At 39.1% G+C, this 14697-nt stretch overlaps 2 protein-coding genes across 4 annotated transcripts; one reads left to right on the plus strand and one right to left on the minus strand.

Moving 5' to 3' along the window:
- The first annotated feature begins 2560 nt into the window (after positions 1-2560).
- On the plus strand, positions 2561-10528 carry eps8l1a (eps8 like 1a). Its single transcript, XM_042392170.1, has 14 exons — positions 2561-2649; positions 3525-3642; positions 3810-3868; positions 4932-5064; positions 6208-6296; positions 6386-6460; positions 6537-6685; positions 6782-6988; positions 7239-7347; positions 7451-7591; positions 7689-7836; positions 8426-8588; positions 9266-9398; positions 9843-10528. The coding sequence occupies exons 2-14, from the start codon at positions 3525-3527 to the stop codon at positions 9927-9929; spliced, it is 1611 nt and encodes a 536-aa protein (XP_042248104.1). The 5' UTR covers positions 2561-2649; the 3' UTR covers positions 9930-10528.
- Positions 10529-11158: 630 nt separating this feature from the next.
- nme4 (NME/NM23 nucleoside diphosphate kinase 4) lies at positions 11159-14368 on the minus strand. 3 transcript variants are annotated; one of them, XM_042392171.1, is made up of 5 exons: positions 14140-14368; positions 13081-13211; positions 12886-12987; positions 12373-12485; positions 11159-12235 (listed from the first exon to the last, which is right to left on the minus strand). In XM_042392171.1, exons 1-5 carry the CDS (start codon positions 14276-14278, stop codon positions 12115-12117), a joined length of 606 nt encoding a protein of 201 aa, XP_042248105.1. In that variant the 5' UTR covers positions 14279-14368; the 3' UTR covers positions 11159-12114. The 3 variants fall into 3 exon arrangements, with proteins under 3 accessions (XP_042248105.1, XP_042248106.1, XP_042248107.1); XM_042392172.1 differs by lacking the exon at positions 14140-14368 and adding an exon at positions 13351-13481; XM_042392173.1 differs by lacking the exon at positions 14140-14368 and adding an exon at positions 13304-13481.
- Between the last annotated feature and the right edge of the window lie 329 nt (positions 14369-14697).

The following is a 14697-nucleotide window of genomic DNA, read 5'->3' on the forward strand; positions in this document are numbered from 1 at the left end:
GATTTTACGCTCCTGATCAAAGCACCTCCTTAGTGGGGAAGCCACTGCAGCTAAGGAGATCAATCCTAGACTCCTATTGATGCACCATAGAAAGTATATAATGATTTACTACAGTGTGGTAGGCAAGTCACTGCGGCCACACAGCTGATGTAAACAAGTTAGTAGTAAATTCAGTCTCAGCCACCTGTTCGCCGAATGTGAGAAAAATCACTACTGCTCCTAGTGGTAAAAATGTGCCATGATGATCCTAAATAGTACCAGCTCTGACTAATGCACTTATAAATTCAGCAAAACACAATTTGTATGTATTAAAACTTGCCTTCTGGTTCCTGTAGTATGAGCTGCAGACCATTTTTACCATTCAAATGCATTTAAAGTGACTGTTCAATTCATACAGGTACATCAGACACTTGCAGAAGATGATAAATCGAGGGCTCCACTTCTTTCCTCCTTCGGATGTTTACACGTCAACGTCAGGAATGAATGGATTGCTGACACCATTACAGTGAATCCTAAAACAACTCTGGTAACTGAACGGCTCTTAAAGGCATGGGTTGACATAAGATATGTCATAGTTAAATGTCATGCATGTCATATACAAACAATAATAAATGCAAAATTAAAAAAAAAAAAGTCAGTTTGACAGACTGCTAGATAATTCATTTAGCCAAGACCTTAATTGATTTGTCAAGCTTTAATTCACGCCAGGTGAGAGTTTGCAGAGTAAATACTTCATCCATAAAAACATTTATGGGTGTCAACACACACTGGATCCTCTAAGAAGCAGAGAAACTAACCTGAAAATGAAGATAACTGACCCAAAGCAGGGAACCTTCATCCAAATATACCTGCAGTACACCCCATCTGTTTATTATTTCTGTCCTTGACAGAAGTGCTTGTAAAATGGTCTTTTTTCCATATTCCTTTAATACAAATCTAAACAGAACATTAATATCTTGTATAACTACAAACAGTGATTCATACCCTACGGTCTTGGGTTAGTCTTAGGTGTTTTGTAGGTTGTAAATTAAATCTAGACAATGTGTTAGTAAACATATATTTTAAATACTATCTGCTTAGTGTCTGGGCCCCTATTCTCAAGCTTCAGATAGCTCAACAGGGTATCCCCATTTCAAATATCTCCATTATGTCTTATATGATTGTATTTGTACTTTAACTGATTTGTGTGACTGACTGACTGACTTGTAGTATAAGTATAGTACGCTATTGAGACACAGTGAATGTCTTTAATATGCAGCACAAAATTAGAGGCTTTTTAGAGCAAAGCACTGAAAGCATGAAGCATAGAGGTGAATCTGTTATGCTTTGTGGTTGTGTGGCAGTGAGTGGTTCAGGAATTTCTCCCCTTTCTCCTCTACACTTGCCAATTCCATCAACCATCAGATTTTCATTATGAACAGCATGTCTTCAGGTAGTAGGACACGTAACGACCAGCCGGTGTCACTGTGCACCAGCATAAAAATGCTCAGTGTGCCCTAAATGCCATGTCCTTGGCTCTTTTAAATTCCTCTTATCCAAGAGTATCTTATCTTCAGACCCTTAGTGACTTTAGGTTGTAAGAAGTTAAAATCATGATGAAGACACTGTTTTAACTTAAATGTTTAGTAGACTCACTTCTCATCCCCTCATAGTTTAACCTCTTGTCTGGACGTTTGCTTCTCTGTCTTCTTCGACTGTTGATTGCTCCCATTAAAAACCATCACTAGTCCTCTGAAACATCTTCACAGTAAAGTAGCATCCATTATGGGTGTGTATGCTGAAAGAAAATGGAAGTCTGGCTGGGGCCTAATGACAGATTAATTTCTTCAAGAACAGACACACCCACTATTACCTCTATTATCAACTGTATGTTTGCTAATTAATTCAATATGAGTTTGTCAAAATGCTGAAGATTACATGAACCAGCAGATCTGCACCTTCTCACATGTCATTTTTATTAGACTTGCTTTTTTTTCTGGCAAACACTGTCGGCCACTCAATATTTGCACAGTACTTAAAAAGTCAGCACAGCCCTCAGACATTGTTCTCTTATTTGATTTTACAATCTTGATGAGTTTTTACAGGGATTTACTTTTTTTTTTTACCAATACTTTTCTTTCATTCACTACACCTTCTTTGACATCTTTGCATTTAAATCTTTAATTATTACCTATTCAAACTTTTAATTACCTTGGTCTCTGTCAAGCCTTATCTTGGCACATGTTTTGTTATTGTAGTCTCAAACGAAACTTAATTTTACAGACTTTGTGGAGGTGGAGAGTTTGAGGTAGACTGCATTACATTTCTGGAATAGCATGTGTTGCAGATCACATTAGCCCCTTGGCACAAGCTACAGGCAGTTGTTGATAGAAGTGGCTGTCATAAGGAAGGAGAAGCTCACAAAGATGCAGTCAGAAGAATGGGAGGGAGGGAGCGTGTGTGTGTGTGTGTGTGTGTGTGTATCAGAAAGTCAGAGGAGAGTGAAAGCAACACAGATTAGCTGCGAAAGGAAAGCCAGACTCGTTTTTCTCGTTTCTGCATATCTCAAGAAGGTGGGACGGACTCGTGTAAACAGCTTAGCTCAGTGCACATACAGCTCTGCATGAGGATTGGTTTCTGAAACTTGGATTTAAACACTCTAACCAAAAGGTAAAGTGATTAATCTAGACTGCATGTCTTAACTTTATGTAAATAGTGTGTGTGTGTGTTTGTATGTGAAAGAGAGAGGGAGAGAGAGAAAGAGAGAGAGAGATACACCTGTCAGATGACGGGCAGCTGCCTTGTGTCAATAATATGTTGCTGAGTGGAGACTTGGAAGCAGCTTCACTTCATCTTGATACATTAGAATATTTATTACTTTGGCGTTACACATTGTGCATTTTATGAGAAACTGAACTAGTTTATGCAGTATAAACTGATTCATCAGTAGATTGGAAGAGGAGGAAGAATTGCATGAGGGAGAAAGGCAGGAAGATGAGCAGAAGAGATGTAAAACATTACACTATGTTTGCATGGCAGAAACTTGTGATGAACTGACAGTGTCTCTATTAAGTTTTGGTGGTTGTGTCATCTGCATGCTATGCATCTGCTGACAGTGGTTTTTCCTGTAGTGTGTATCGGTCACTTACAGTGAGTATGCACACTAAATACTCAGCATTCCTACAATCAACTCGTGGAATGTGGCAATATCAAGCACTCATTTGTCATTTTGTATGATGTCTAGACAAAGTTGAGAGGACCATGTTTTAAACAGTCGGATAAAGTGTATCAAAAGTTTTAAGCAAAAAAAAGCAAAGTAACAAGCAAAACTTATTTATCATAGTCAAATAATAATGAGAAAAGGTATTACTAATATAAAAGTTTCCAAAGAACATGAAATTAGGTGTTGGAAACATCACAGAAAGGTACAGAAAGATACACCGGTAAACATTTTTCGGGCAAAAGTTTTATAGTACCTAAACATTATTCCCTATTCTATGTATAGGCTATGTTTAATTTTACTCTGTTTGATCCTCACACAACAGATGTCTGGACCACCTCCTCCAGTGGTCCCTAGAAAGCCTTCAGGCGTCCGAGTCATGATAACTCCAGAGGAGCAGCTTCCTCCTGGTGGCCTGCCCACCTACACAGATTTTAACAAAGGTAAAATTATCTGCCTAATACTAAATGATCTAAATGATCTGTGTACATGTATGTATTGTGTTATGTGTACTGTTGCCATGAAAATGTCTTTTTCTTCCTCTGCATGTTATTTACAGCTGACCTGATAGTTTAGTTTGTATCACTAACCTTGTTCTTCCTCTGCTCAGAGAAAGGTGCCAGTGCGGAGCCAAATGACACATCTCTATTGAATGCAGAGAGAGAAGTGGTATGTGCTTGCAGATATCATTTAGATGTTCCTTTTTATATGTGAGGGTCAGTGGGTTTAAGAATACAGCTTACAAATAAACAATAAGATCTTAAAGTCAAAGGAGACGGTGATTTATGCGGTCCCATAAAGTTTATGTCAGTAAACACATCAAGACCCAGACCATTGTCTATTGTCTACTGATCAAAATAAAAAAGAAATGTAACATTTTCAATGTATATATATACATAAAACTGAACTTTTGCTTACTGATCTTATAGATTTTTGAGGCAGGCTTAGTGTGGGAGGTGTAGAGCCAAGAGATTATTGAATATGTCTCTATATTTACCGAAGGAAAACACCTTCAGTGACCTTTGTATTGAATTTTGAATGAATATAGAGCATTGAAATATGTACATGTTAAACATATAAGGAATAAGAAATTCAGAATATAAAAAGAAATATTTATACAGAATTAAAATATCATTTTAGACATTTAGTTAACTATTCTATGATTGGTGACATTACAATGAACCACTAATGGTGCTGCAATGGCCATAAAATCCTGTTAGAGAGGATTATCACAGATATGACGATGAGAGATGATCATGAGATGATTTTTATTTTAGTTTGAGTAGGCCAAGTCTACATCATCAGCTGAGTTTGACTAATAGTTACAATATACTGAAATCCAGTGATACAGCCCTGCAGTAAATACTGAAGGTTACAGTGTTCAGTTTGTTTGTTGAGACAGTGTGAGGTGTTAATTCAGCTGGTAATGGTTACATTTGAGGCTGTAGTTTGTGGTGATGCTGTTGTATAAGATTCATGTGGTGATAGTGTTCCTCTAGGCGGACAAAATAACAGAAACACACAACATAGAAGATTGTATAGAAATCAATGCCTCTTTCACAGTCTCAAATGTTGAACAGTTTAAGCATAATGAATGTAAAATATATGCTACCTTTCATGTTAGTGCAACTCCTTGTATGTTGTTGAACTGACCAGCATTATGAATTATTAACTTATTGAAACAATTTCTGTAAGTCTCTCTATGTCACTGTGTGTGTCAAACCTTCATCAGGAGATTATGAACCACTGTTTTGATGATGTGGAGCGATTCATGGTGCGCTTGCAGCAGACAGCCGAGGCCCAGAGTGTCCTCAACCAAAGGAAGAAGAAGAGCAGGAAGAGCAAGAAGAAGGAGAACCAAGATGGTGAGAACTGATATCCTTTTATACCATCCTTTTGACTAAGTACTGGTGTCATAGTTACACAAAGATATCAAGATAAAAGACATACCTTTCAAAGCATCTGCTCTAATCAAGGTAACTGTTTGTGCATGAATAACGCAGCTTGAACAGGCCCTCAGAAATGAAGTAGTCAGAGGTTTGAGGCTATTTGGAGGTGCTTGGTGACTGCAGGGGAAGATTGAAACAGATAAATCTTAGTAGAAGATTGGAGAATGCTGGCTAAGGCTGTCGAAGAAGAGTATAGAGACAGGAAACTCGAGACAATAGTAGTATCGACACTATTTTACAAGATGAAAGCGGGTCAACAGGCAGGTTGCCAAAAATGTTTCAGATAATTCAGAAGACTGTTTCCTGCAGTAAGCGTAACAAGAAAACTTTGTAGCGAAGCACTGAAGCTTTAAATGTATCTTCAGATCGAAGATAAATTAGATTTCTGAGTGGCTGTCTCTGTTCCATTGTGACATCAAGATTAGTAAAGAGAAAAGTGATAAGATTTGGCTCTCAGGCCTGATCTTTCTATGTATATTGCTGTTTCTTCACCACTAGAAACTACAAATTGTCAATAGGTGTGAATGGGAGTTATACTGTTTGTCCCTTATCTGTGTACGCCCTGTGTTGGCCTGGCAACATGACTGGGTGTTTCCTAGGTTTCTGGCTAGTGCATGCTGGGATAGGTGTGACCCTATATAACAATTAAGACAATTAATGTATTCATGAAGAAATAGAGGACAAATTTTATTAGTCACTACCACTGGCTTTGTCTAGTAGGCGAGGACTGGCTGGAACAAGCTAGAACAAGCACTCCACTCCACACCTAGACACATTTTCAACAATGGAAGTTTCTATTATTTCTATTTTCTACAATTCCTTCCACTCATAAAGTATTAAATACTTAGTTAACTTGCACTTGGCAGCTTGCATATCACTCTATATGATCAAAAAGCACTTAACAAATGATACTGTACACTTAAGTATGCCAAGTTTGAAAAATGAATGCAAGACCAACAATATATGGATTGTATTGTGGTTATAATGTGTCTGTGTTTTATATGTATACTGTATTGGGTCGTTTTGGTTGTAGCTGCGATTGTGCTCTTCTGTGTGCAGATGATTTGTTGACCATGAAAGCCTGTCCTCCATCAGAGGAAGAATTCGTGGACCTCTTTCAGAAAATCAAATACTCCCTCAGTCTGCTGGTGAGATTAGCTCTCTTGTAACGTAATGAAAACTGAGAATAGCTTTTGAGTGTTTAGAATGGTATGATCTAATTTCCTGGTTTATATAGGACCGTCTCAAGTCATCCATCTCAGAGCCTGACGCGCCGGAGCTGCTGCATCACGTCTTTGTGCCTCTTAGACTGGTGAGTCTCTCTAAATGTTTCAATCCCTCTCTCTCTCTCTGTGTGATGCTGACTGTAGTGACCACCTCTTTCACAGATGGTGAAAACCACTGGAGGGCCAGCATTAGGTGCAACAGTTGTCAGTCCTGCTCTGACCACTGGTGCCGTTTCACTTCTCCAGGAGCATCTAACTGAAGAGGAAAAAGAGCTCTGGGCTTCATTAGGGCCTAACTGGACTTCACACTGGTCTGTGTGTTTATGTATGTGTGTATAAATCTCTGTTTTGGAATGTGTGTGTGTGTGTCATGTTGCTCTAACAAACCCTCTCGCCATCTCTCCCAGTTCACAGCTTAGTGTGTCTGTTCCTCCATACTCACCTGTCTTCCTGGATGGATGGAAGCCTCATATGTTTGACTCAAATGGCCAGCCTTTGGAAGATCCCATCGAGTCACAACACAAACAGGATGCCGTCAGAGAAAGCAGGGCGGCGCAAACTCTACATGACCGAGCTCGACAGACAGCAGTGGGACCTGAAGGCACCGATGAAGTGTAAGACTGTAGAGATGCTCTTTTTACAATATGTAGCTCAGTATGGAAAGTTATGCTAAATGAGGAGTGGGAGCACAAATGCCAGTAATATTTGTAACGGCTGCAATTAACAGTATTTTGCCAAATAAAATCTGTCTGGACCCTATTAAGAGGGTAACTCACTTGGACATCTCTCATCAGAGATTACAATAACTGATATGTGATAACTTTGACAAATCTGTTGTTTTTTTAAACATTATTTCTATTTCAGAGAAGGAAATGGGCTCCCACCAGAGGGTGAGAGACTTTTCTGCTGCAGTTATGATTTTGTGGCTAGAAACAGCAGTGAACTCTCAGTGCTTCAAGGAGAAACACTAGAGGTACAACTTCATAATCAGAATTACAGATGGTGACTGACTCGTAAAGGTACATTCTTGGAATATGTCACTACATTTGAATGATCTGTGTCTTATCTTTCTTTAGGTCATTGAGTCATCAAAGCGATGGTGGAAGTGTCGGAATCGCTTTGACCAGATAGGATTTGTTCCCTTTAACATCTTGGAGCCTCTGTCAGCTCTGAATAATACTGGGAGAGAAAGCCCAGTGGCACGCAGAGAGTCAAAGGTAAAAGTATGGACCCGATGTTAAAAACTTCACACACTGAGCTTTTTTGTCTCGTGTCATCTTACAGTTTTTACTCATTTCTGCTTTTCCACAAAAGAAGGTGCCTCTTACTCCTCAGTCAAAGTACTTCTCATATGCTCCGCCGAGCCCAGTTGGGACCAGTCCTACAGCTACAAGCCCAAAAATGCGACCTCAGAGTATGGTTTTACCATCTACAGCAATGCACGGAGAAGACGATGACCGAGGTAACATACCCATACATGTTAAGTGTGAGCTCAGCTATGATAGCAAATCATGTGTACAGCCATAGGAGGGACTTGTTAGTTAGAATATCAAGTGAGATCGCAAACATAACTATTGGCTTCTTGTATACAACTTCTTGGAGTTTGCAACCCATAAACATGAATGAACGAAATAAGCAATTTGCTCAATCAACACACTTAATTTTTAATACGTTAAGAGCATGTTGAGAGTAGAATATTTCAGCATGTAACAGCAGAAGAAGTATGATATTATAAGAAATATACATATAAGAAATATAAATGAAATGTATCATATGTGGAAGCAAGGATTACACATGCACAGGTGTAATAGAAGGCAGGTGTAATCTTTTGTTGAACATTATTGTCTGTATAGAGCTAACTGGACATAAACAGACCTCTGACTATGTGGTGCATCTAAAAATCTTTAGAAATTTAGTCATAAACCTTCATGAACATGTAACACATTGAAATGCAAAACAACCCTGAAGATTGAGCACATGTGATGCTCAGACTCACCATGCTTTATACCGTACTGGTTTACATGCAAATGATGTTGTGTGTGTTTTTGCAGTGCTGATAATGAATGATGAGCTTCTTCAGCGGCTGGCTGGTAAAAGAAGCTCGGGCCGTCCTCTGGTGGTCCCCCGCACAGCTGACACTTCTAGTCCACTGAACTACCACTCACCGCCTGCCGAGGTGGAGGCCTGGCTCACTGCCAAGGGCTTCAGTCAGCAGTGAGTATGCACAGTGGCAGCTCAGGCAGTTTCCAGAAACCTCATTCAGAACAAGACCTGTTTCTAGAAACTATTTATTCATTTATAGCCACATCTACTTGTCTTATGCTGAAGTAGTTTTAATTTGACAAATGAAAATGACTGAAGAGCATCATGACCTATACCAGGCAATTTAAAATAAGAAGTAGATTTTTATTGGTCAAGTGGAGAAGCACTGTCTTGCCTTCAGTGTGTTGTATTCAGGTGCTTATTGGACAATGAGGTGCTAAAGAACAATGAAGAAAAAGTTATCTTCACACTTTATTGCAGTTTGCTGTACATGCTACACATGCAGCTTTCACAAGTACACTCCCTGATTTTGTCACAGTGCCCAATAGCGCCCTCAAATGTCAACATTTCCTCCCTGCTACTGTTTATATACTCAACTCTGAACTGAGTAGGGCTGGAGTTGAACATAAACAGTGAGCTGGGAGGACATTTAGGAAACTTGATGGCACTAAATGCCACAGAAAAATTAAGAAGTCTAAAGAAGAGAAGCTTAGATTATTCCTATTTCAACTATTTCTATTCGACAAATATACTCCAGGTTACACTGTAACTGAACTTCTGACAATGAAAGCTCCATAAAATTGAACAGACACCAACACAGATTTTGTTGCTGCTCCCTCCTCTGTTAGGACAGTCCAGAGTCTGGGCATTTTAAATGGAGCGCAGCTTTTTTCCCTGAATAAGGAGGAGCTCCGCACTGTGTCACCGGAGGAAGGTGTAAGAGTTTACAGCCAAATAATGGTGCAGAAGGCCCTTCTCGAGGTTTGTTTGTCTGTCATCCTGGATGTAGGCTACTGTGTCTGTGTACATATGTGTATGTGTGTGTGTGTGTGTGTGTGTGTGGTTATGCTTGGGTTCATGTTTTCTGAGCCACTTATTTGCTCAGCCTTGGCTTATGCACCGACTTACGTACCACATTATTAGTGACCTACATTGACTGCAGAAATACACATTAGCTTCTTACCTCAGTGGTCACTGTGGGTAGATTTTGCAGTTGTTAATTGCTAGAGACTCTGATATTAAGGGGTGTGTTTTAATTTGACCTTCACTTCACAAACATCATTTTAATATATGACCATAAAGAGCTGTTAGTTCAGTGCAAAGGTCATCTTCAAATGACAGAGTCAAAATAATGGACTAAGCCAGTTGGGAAACTTCTTTCATCTGCCAAAAAAGGAAAATTTCTTTGATATTTTTCTTTCTCAGGATGTGCGCAAAGCCACAGAACTGGAGACGGTGATGGAGAAGCAAAAGCTGAAGATTGACCTGGAATCAGAGAGTGAGGTGGTGTGATAGAGCGATCTAACATCCACTGATGCAGACGTGGCATCAAAGATCAGTGGACATAAATGTAATATTGCGTATACAAGCTGTTATATCTCTCATGTGCTACAGATTCATCAGCCAAAGCGAACTGTGTTTTGATTTTTAAGACAGAGACTTTAACCTCCTTGCCAGAGTTGACTAAAATTATCCTTTTGTTTGGTTTTCATCATATATTTAACAATGTGTAAGTATTTCTACTATCCACTGTTTAGCCAATACCTGAAACATGACATTAACCACAAGAAAGCAAGTGCTACAAATACGGACTAAGACTGCTTTTAGAGCTACAAGACCCATGAAATGAGCCTTCTGATAAACATGTTTATGACTCCACAGAACAGTCAGCTGTTGATTTACAGTTTTTATTGCTTGCACATCAACCTGTATTAAAAGAATGTTGCTTGTTGCAGCCGGATGCTGTTATTGACCAAATATATCATAAATATACAATTTGAGACCCGACTTTTTCTTTGATGTTCTCTGGAGACTAACATATTTAATGATTTTTCATTGTAATTCGGTGCAGAATTACAATGAAAAATCATTAAATATGTTTATTATGACATAATGTGAAACAAGGAAACACAACATTGTCTGAAGGAATGTGTATTTCTGTGTTGTAGCTTTTGAGCTTGCAGCAACCATTACTTTCATATTCTGACATTGAGCAATTATATGGTTAAACTATGAATTCTCAAAAAAGATGTTCTAAATAAGTCATTTCATGTTTCATATTGAGTAAAACATAAAGACTCTGTATAAAGAAGCAAAAATATGTTTGATTTAAAGTCATTACAAGCAAGTGGCACTGAAGATGTCAACATATACAATCTGAATCACTCCCCTGCATCTAACAATAGCAGGTGGAGGTAAATCATCATCATTACCATCATCATGGAAAGCTGTGCAGGGCACAACAACATGTTATATAAATACATTTTTACACTGGAAGCACCACCAAATTCTACAAAGAGGTCAAATCTAGTTTTAAGAGTGATAATTTGATTTTGGCTCAACAATTCACATTTCAGACAAATCCTATTCTCAAGTTTTGTGCTTAACTTGAGACTGTTCAGCCTCATATTTCATTGTTCTGCTCCACAGTGGTTTTAAACAGAGGTAGGAGGATTACTTAACGATTTCAGTTACGCAGATTTACTCAAAGTAGAATAATTACACTTGAGGACATACTGTAGTTCAAGTGAATGATTAACTTAGTTTCTTTATTAAATTGCTTTTCAATATTCATAAAAACAACACTACTACATAAAAATAGGATTGCAATCTCTTGAAAAATGTGTATTTTTTTTCTCTGTGGCAATATTGTTGATGAGAAACACTTCATCAGTCTGCTGGATCATGGTTGGTGAGCTGAGTGCAGGTTGTGTGTAACAGTTTGTATGTACAATAGAAGCTGTTCATGATCATCATACAGCAGAGCAGTTACAGATGGTGAAAGTCAGTTCTTACATTTTTACAGAATAGGCAATAAAGATTTGTTAAATAAAATTAGATTACACTGTGTCTATGTTGATTGGTAGCACTTCGATCTAACATTAAGTCAATTTTAACATAAAATCTGTTTAGACTCTCTCTAGCTATTTAGACTACTGTGCAAGATTTTGGGATAGAAGCCAGAATGCCTAATATATAAACAAGCACACCAGATTTTAGCCATTTGTCAGAAGGACCTTGACATATTAGATGATTGTAAAATACATTCTGATGTCACATCTGCTTTGATCCACAAGCAATTCAAATATTTTAGTTGGAAATCAGGCACTGACATTTTCAACATCTGCCATGCATATTTCCACACTGCAGGTCAATGTTTTACACATATTGCATCCACTGCAGGGGACAGAAGGACAAATGATTATTATACACGTTTCATCCTGAGACCAAAAACCTGTTCAATGAAAGATGTAACAACATATACTTGCTAATGTAGCGTGAATTATAAAATCTCAGTGACATTTGTTTCAACAAAAAATTTCATTGTAAGTGCACTTGCTGAGGTAAATTATTTGGCAGGAACTCTAAATCTTTTTCATTCGCTGTGGTCACATTGTCAGAGGAGACAGAGCTTTTGAGCAGCAGCAGGAGAAGAGGTAGTATTACTGATTCTCACTGCGTTCGACTCTCGGCGTCTTTACACCTCACAGGTGATGCTCTGGTCACAGCAATCCCAGTTTAGGAGCTCTTTTCCCTGAAACCACAGCTGGATTTCCCTCTGAGCGCCCTCCAATGAATCGCTGGCATGGACCACGTTCCTTTAAATGACCAAAGCACATCATGATTTTACCTCCAAGACAGAAAAAACACATGTAAAAGGTGCATATCAAAAAAGTTTATTGCTCAATCCTAAAACTTACTGTGGACATAATGAGATCAAATGACACCAGGTTACCTGCTGACATGAAAGCTGAAATCTCCTCTGACTGTGCCTGCCTGGGCCTCAGCTGGGTTGGTATGCCCCACCATCACACGTGATGTCTGGACTACATTGTGCCCTTCCCACACCTAAACAAGAATAAAACAACACACATATGAAAACAAGCTATTCAAGACTTGAAGATATTTGTAGCAGCTTTACACCCCAAACACTGTGTATTAGGTTTAAATCAGTAGCAGTCATTTTATAAAACACAAATGTCAATATGGGACCAGTGAGAAAGGTGATGAAAATCACATAGAAACCATTATAAATCAATATATGCACATTATGACTAGTATTTGTTATATTTTCAAAGACAATAATTACATAAAGGTGATTTTTGCAAGAAAAATATAACTGTAATTCACTCATATTCAATAAAATCAGCTCATGGTGTGTGTAGGAGACAGCAGACATTGCTGATGCATGTGCCAGTCAGTGTAAAATAATGCAAAAGTAGAAATGATGAAAGTGAAGAGGCCTCACCATGACAACCACAGGACCTGAGGTCATGTAATGCAGCAGACTGGGATAGAAGGGCTTCTTCCTCAGTGCACAGTAGTGCTGAGACAGGAGATCCTCAGACACCTCCGCAACAGAGACAGCCACAGTTCAAATTAAACAAACAGAAAACTTGCACATTACAAACATAGCCAAACACATGATTTCTGACTTCTGTACCTGCAACATTTTCAGGCCAACCAGCTTGAAGCCCCGCTGCTCAAAACGCCGAATGATTTGTCCAACAAGACGACGTTGAACTCCATCTGGCTTTACAGCTACAAGAGTCTGCTCCCTAACATCTGGAACACCTGGCGGTACAGACAGAAAAGATGCTGATGTTAACCATCATCCTCGCGTGCTGCCATATTAGTGACATTCAGGGAAGAGGACAAAAATTGACCCAAATTCAGCCACAGTACTACAAGGGAACACGCCTCCACTACACACACATAGAGCTCTGCTGATGTCAAACACAAACTATCTCTGTGAGCAGAACGAAACTAAACACATCAGATATTATATGTATTTGGTGTTAGTTGTAGTTTGGCAGCTGTGAACACAGCTGGCCGCTGTGAACACTCCAGGCACGAGCTAATGAATGACTGCATGCGATCAATTAAATACACACGTGACCCAACACGAGAGAACGTCACTCTACTGGTATTTCACATTAAGACTTTCTGTGCCAGTAAAGTCCAGCGAATCGTTAACGGGCTGGATGGAAGTTCAGTTTGAAGAAAAAGGTTCTGGTGTCGTACTGGACGGTTTCTATGCGTTGGCCATTACGCACGGGTGTGCGCAGATTTTGGCAGATTACGCACGCCGCAGGTCACCTTTTCTCCAGCATCGCTGATACCCACATACACAGTCATCATCATCATCACTATCTTCTGTGCCTCTAACCTAGTTCCAGTTCATGACCTCTTGAGTTTGGCAAGCAAATTTGTTTTCGAAATGGCCCCGTTAAAGTTGGAACAAATAAACGGTGCGCCTCGGAGGTAAAGTCGCCTAGACTTTGTGCAAATCATGTTAAACACATTAAATCTAAAGGAATATATTGTATTTCATCACCACATATTAAAAAGAGACAGTTTTCTTATGTCCTGGAAGAGTGCCATCTAGTTCTTCCACTCGAGTTTTCTTAAATGAGAACAAGTTGTTTGAAAGTGGTTGAAGGACTAAATGAAATGTACAAAAACAAAAATCGATTAAATAAATTCTCTATAAGTCACTTACTTGATTTGCTCCTGTGCGCAGAAGCTCTGTGTCCTTTCAGCAGCGCGGTGGGAAACCCAAACAACAAACCTTTGGTGGTTTCTTGATTCCCTAAAGAAATCTGCTGGAGGATTCTCTTAAAAGCGCACCGCTGCAACATGACCGTGTTTTGACGTGTGTTCAGTTCTGTCAGACACCACAGACAGAAGTCAACCCTTCTCAATCAAAACTCACGAGTCATCCCCCTCTCTGTCCCCCCGCACCGACTGTCTGAAACATGTTTAACTCCAGTGATGCCAGAGGTGTGTCTACTATTTCTCTTCTACTATTTGCTCCAACATTCACACTGAATTCAGAAATGTTTCATTTACAAGCCTTTCTGGTTTATTTGTTGGATTTCTTTGAATAAACTTTTCCCAGAATCTCGTGGAGCATATTTCTATCTTCACTTTTCATTTTACTGCAGCCAGTAACAGTGGACTGGTGACTGTGAGTTTAAGAGCCAAACATGGATCCTGGAACTCAGTTCCTACAACTAGAGCCTTGAGATCATGATTTGAGTTTTACAGCATTTAAGGC

This window comes from Thunnus maccoyii, chromosome 18 (genome assembly GCF_910596095.1).
Source record: "Thunnus maccoyii chromosome 18, fThuMac1.1, whole genome shotgun sequence".
Taxonomy (NCBI): domain Eukaryota; kingdom Metazoa; phylum Chordata; class Actinopteri; order Scombriformes; family Scombridae; genus Thunnus; species Thunnus maccoyii.

What these genes read in the sequence shown, in the direction of transcription:
- eps8l1a (XM_042392170.1), top strand. Translation starts at nt 3,525, where the DNA reads ATGTCTGGACCACCTCCTCCAGTGGTCCCTAGAAAGCCTTCAGGCGTC. An exon ending in CTACACAGATTTTAACAAAG is followed by an intron (nt 3,643 to 3,809) that starts GTAAAATTATCT and finishes TCCTCTGCTCAG; the next exon opens with AGAAAGGTGCCAGTGCGGAG. An exon ending in CCTGAAGGCACCGATGAAGT is followed by an intron (nt 6,989 to 7,238) that starts GTAAGACTGTAG and finishes TTTCTATTTCAG; the next exon opens with AGAAGGAAATGGGCTCCCAC.
- nme4 (XM_042392171.1), bottom strand. Translation starts at nt 14,278, where the DNA reads ATGTTGCAGCGGTGCGCTTTTAAGAGAATCCTCCAGCAGATTTCTTTA. An exon ending in CAGGTCCTGTGGTTGTCATG is followed by an intron (nt 12,486 to 12,885) that starts GTGAGGCCTCTT and finishes ATTCTTGTTTAG; the next exon opens with GTGTGGGAAGGGCACAATGT. An exon ending in TTCAGCTTTCATGTCAGCAG is followed by an intron (nt 12,236 to 12,372) that starts GTAACCTGGTGT and finishes GGTCATTTAAAG; the next exon opens with GAACGTGGTCCATGCCAGCG.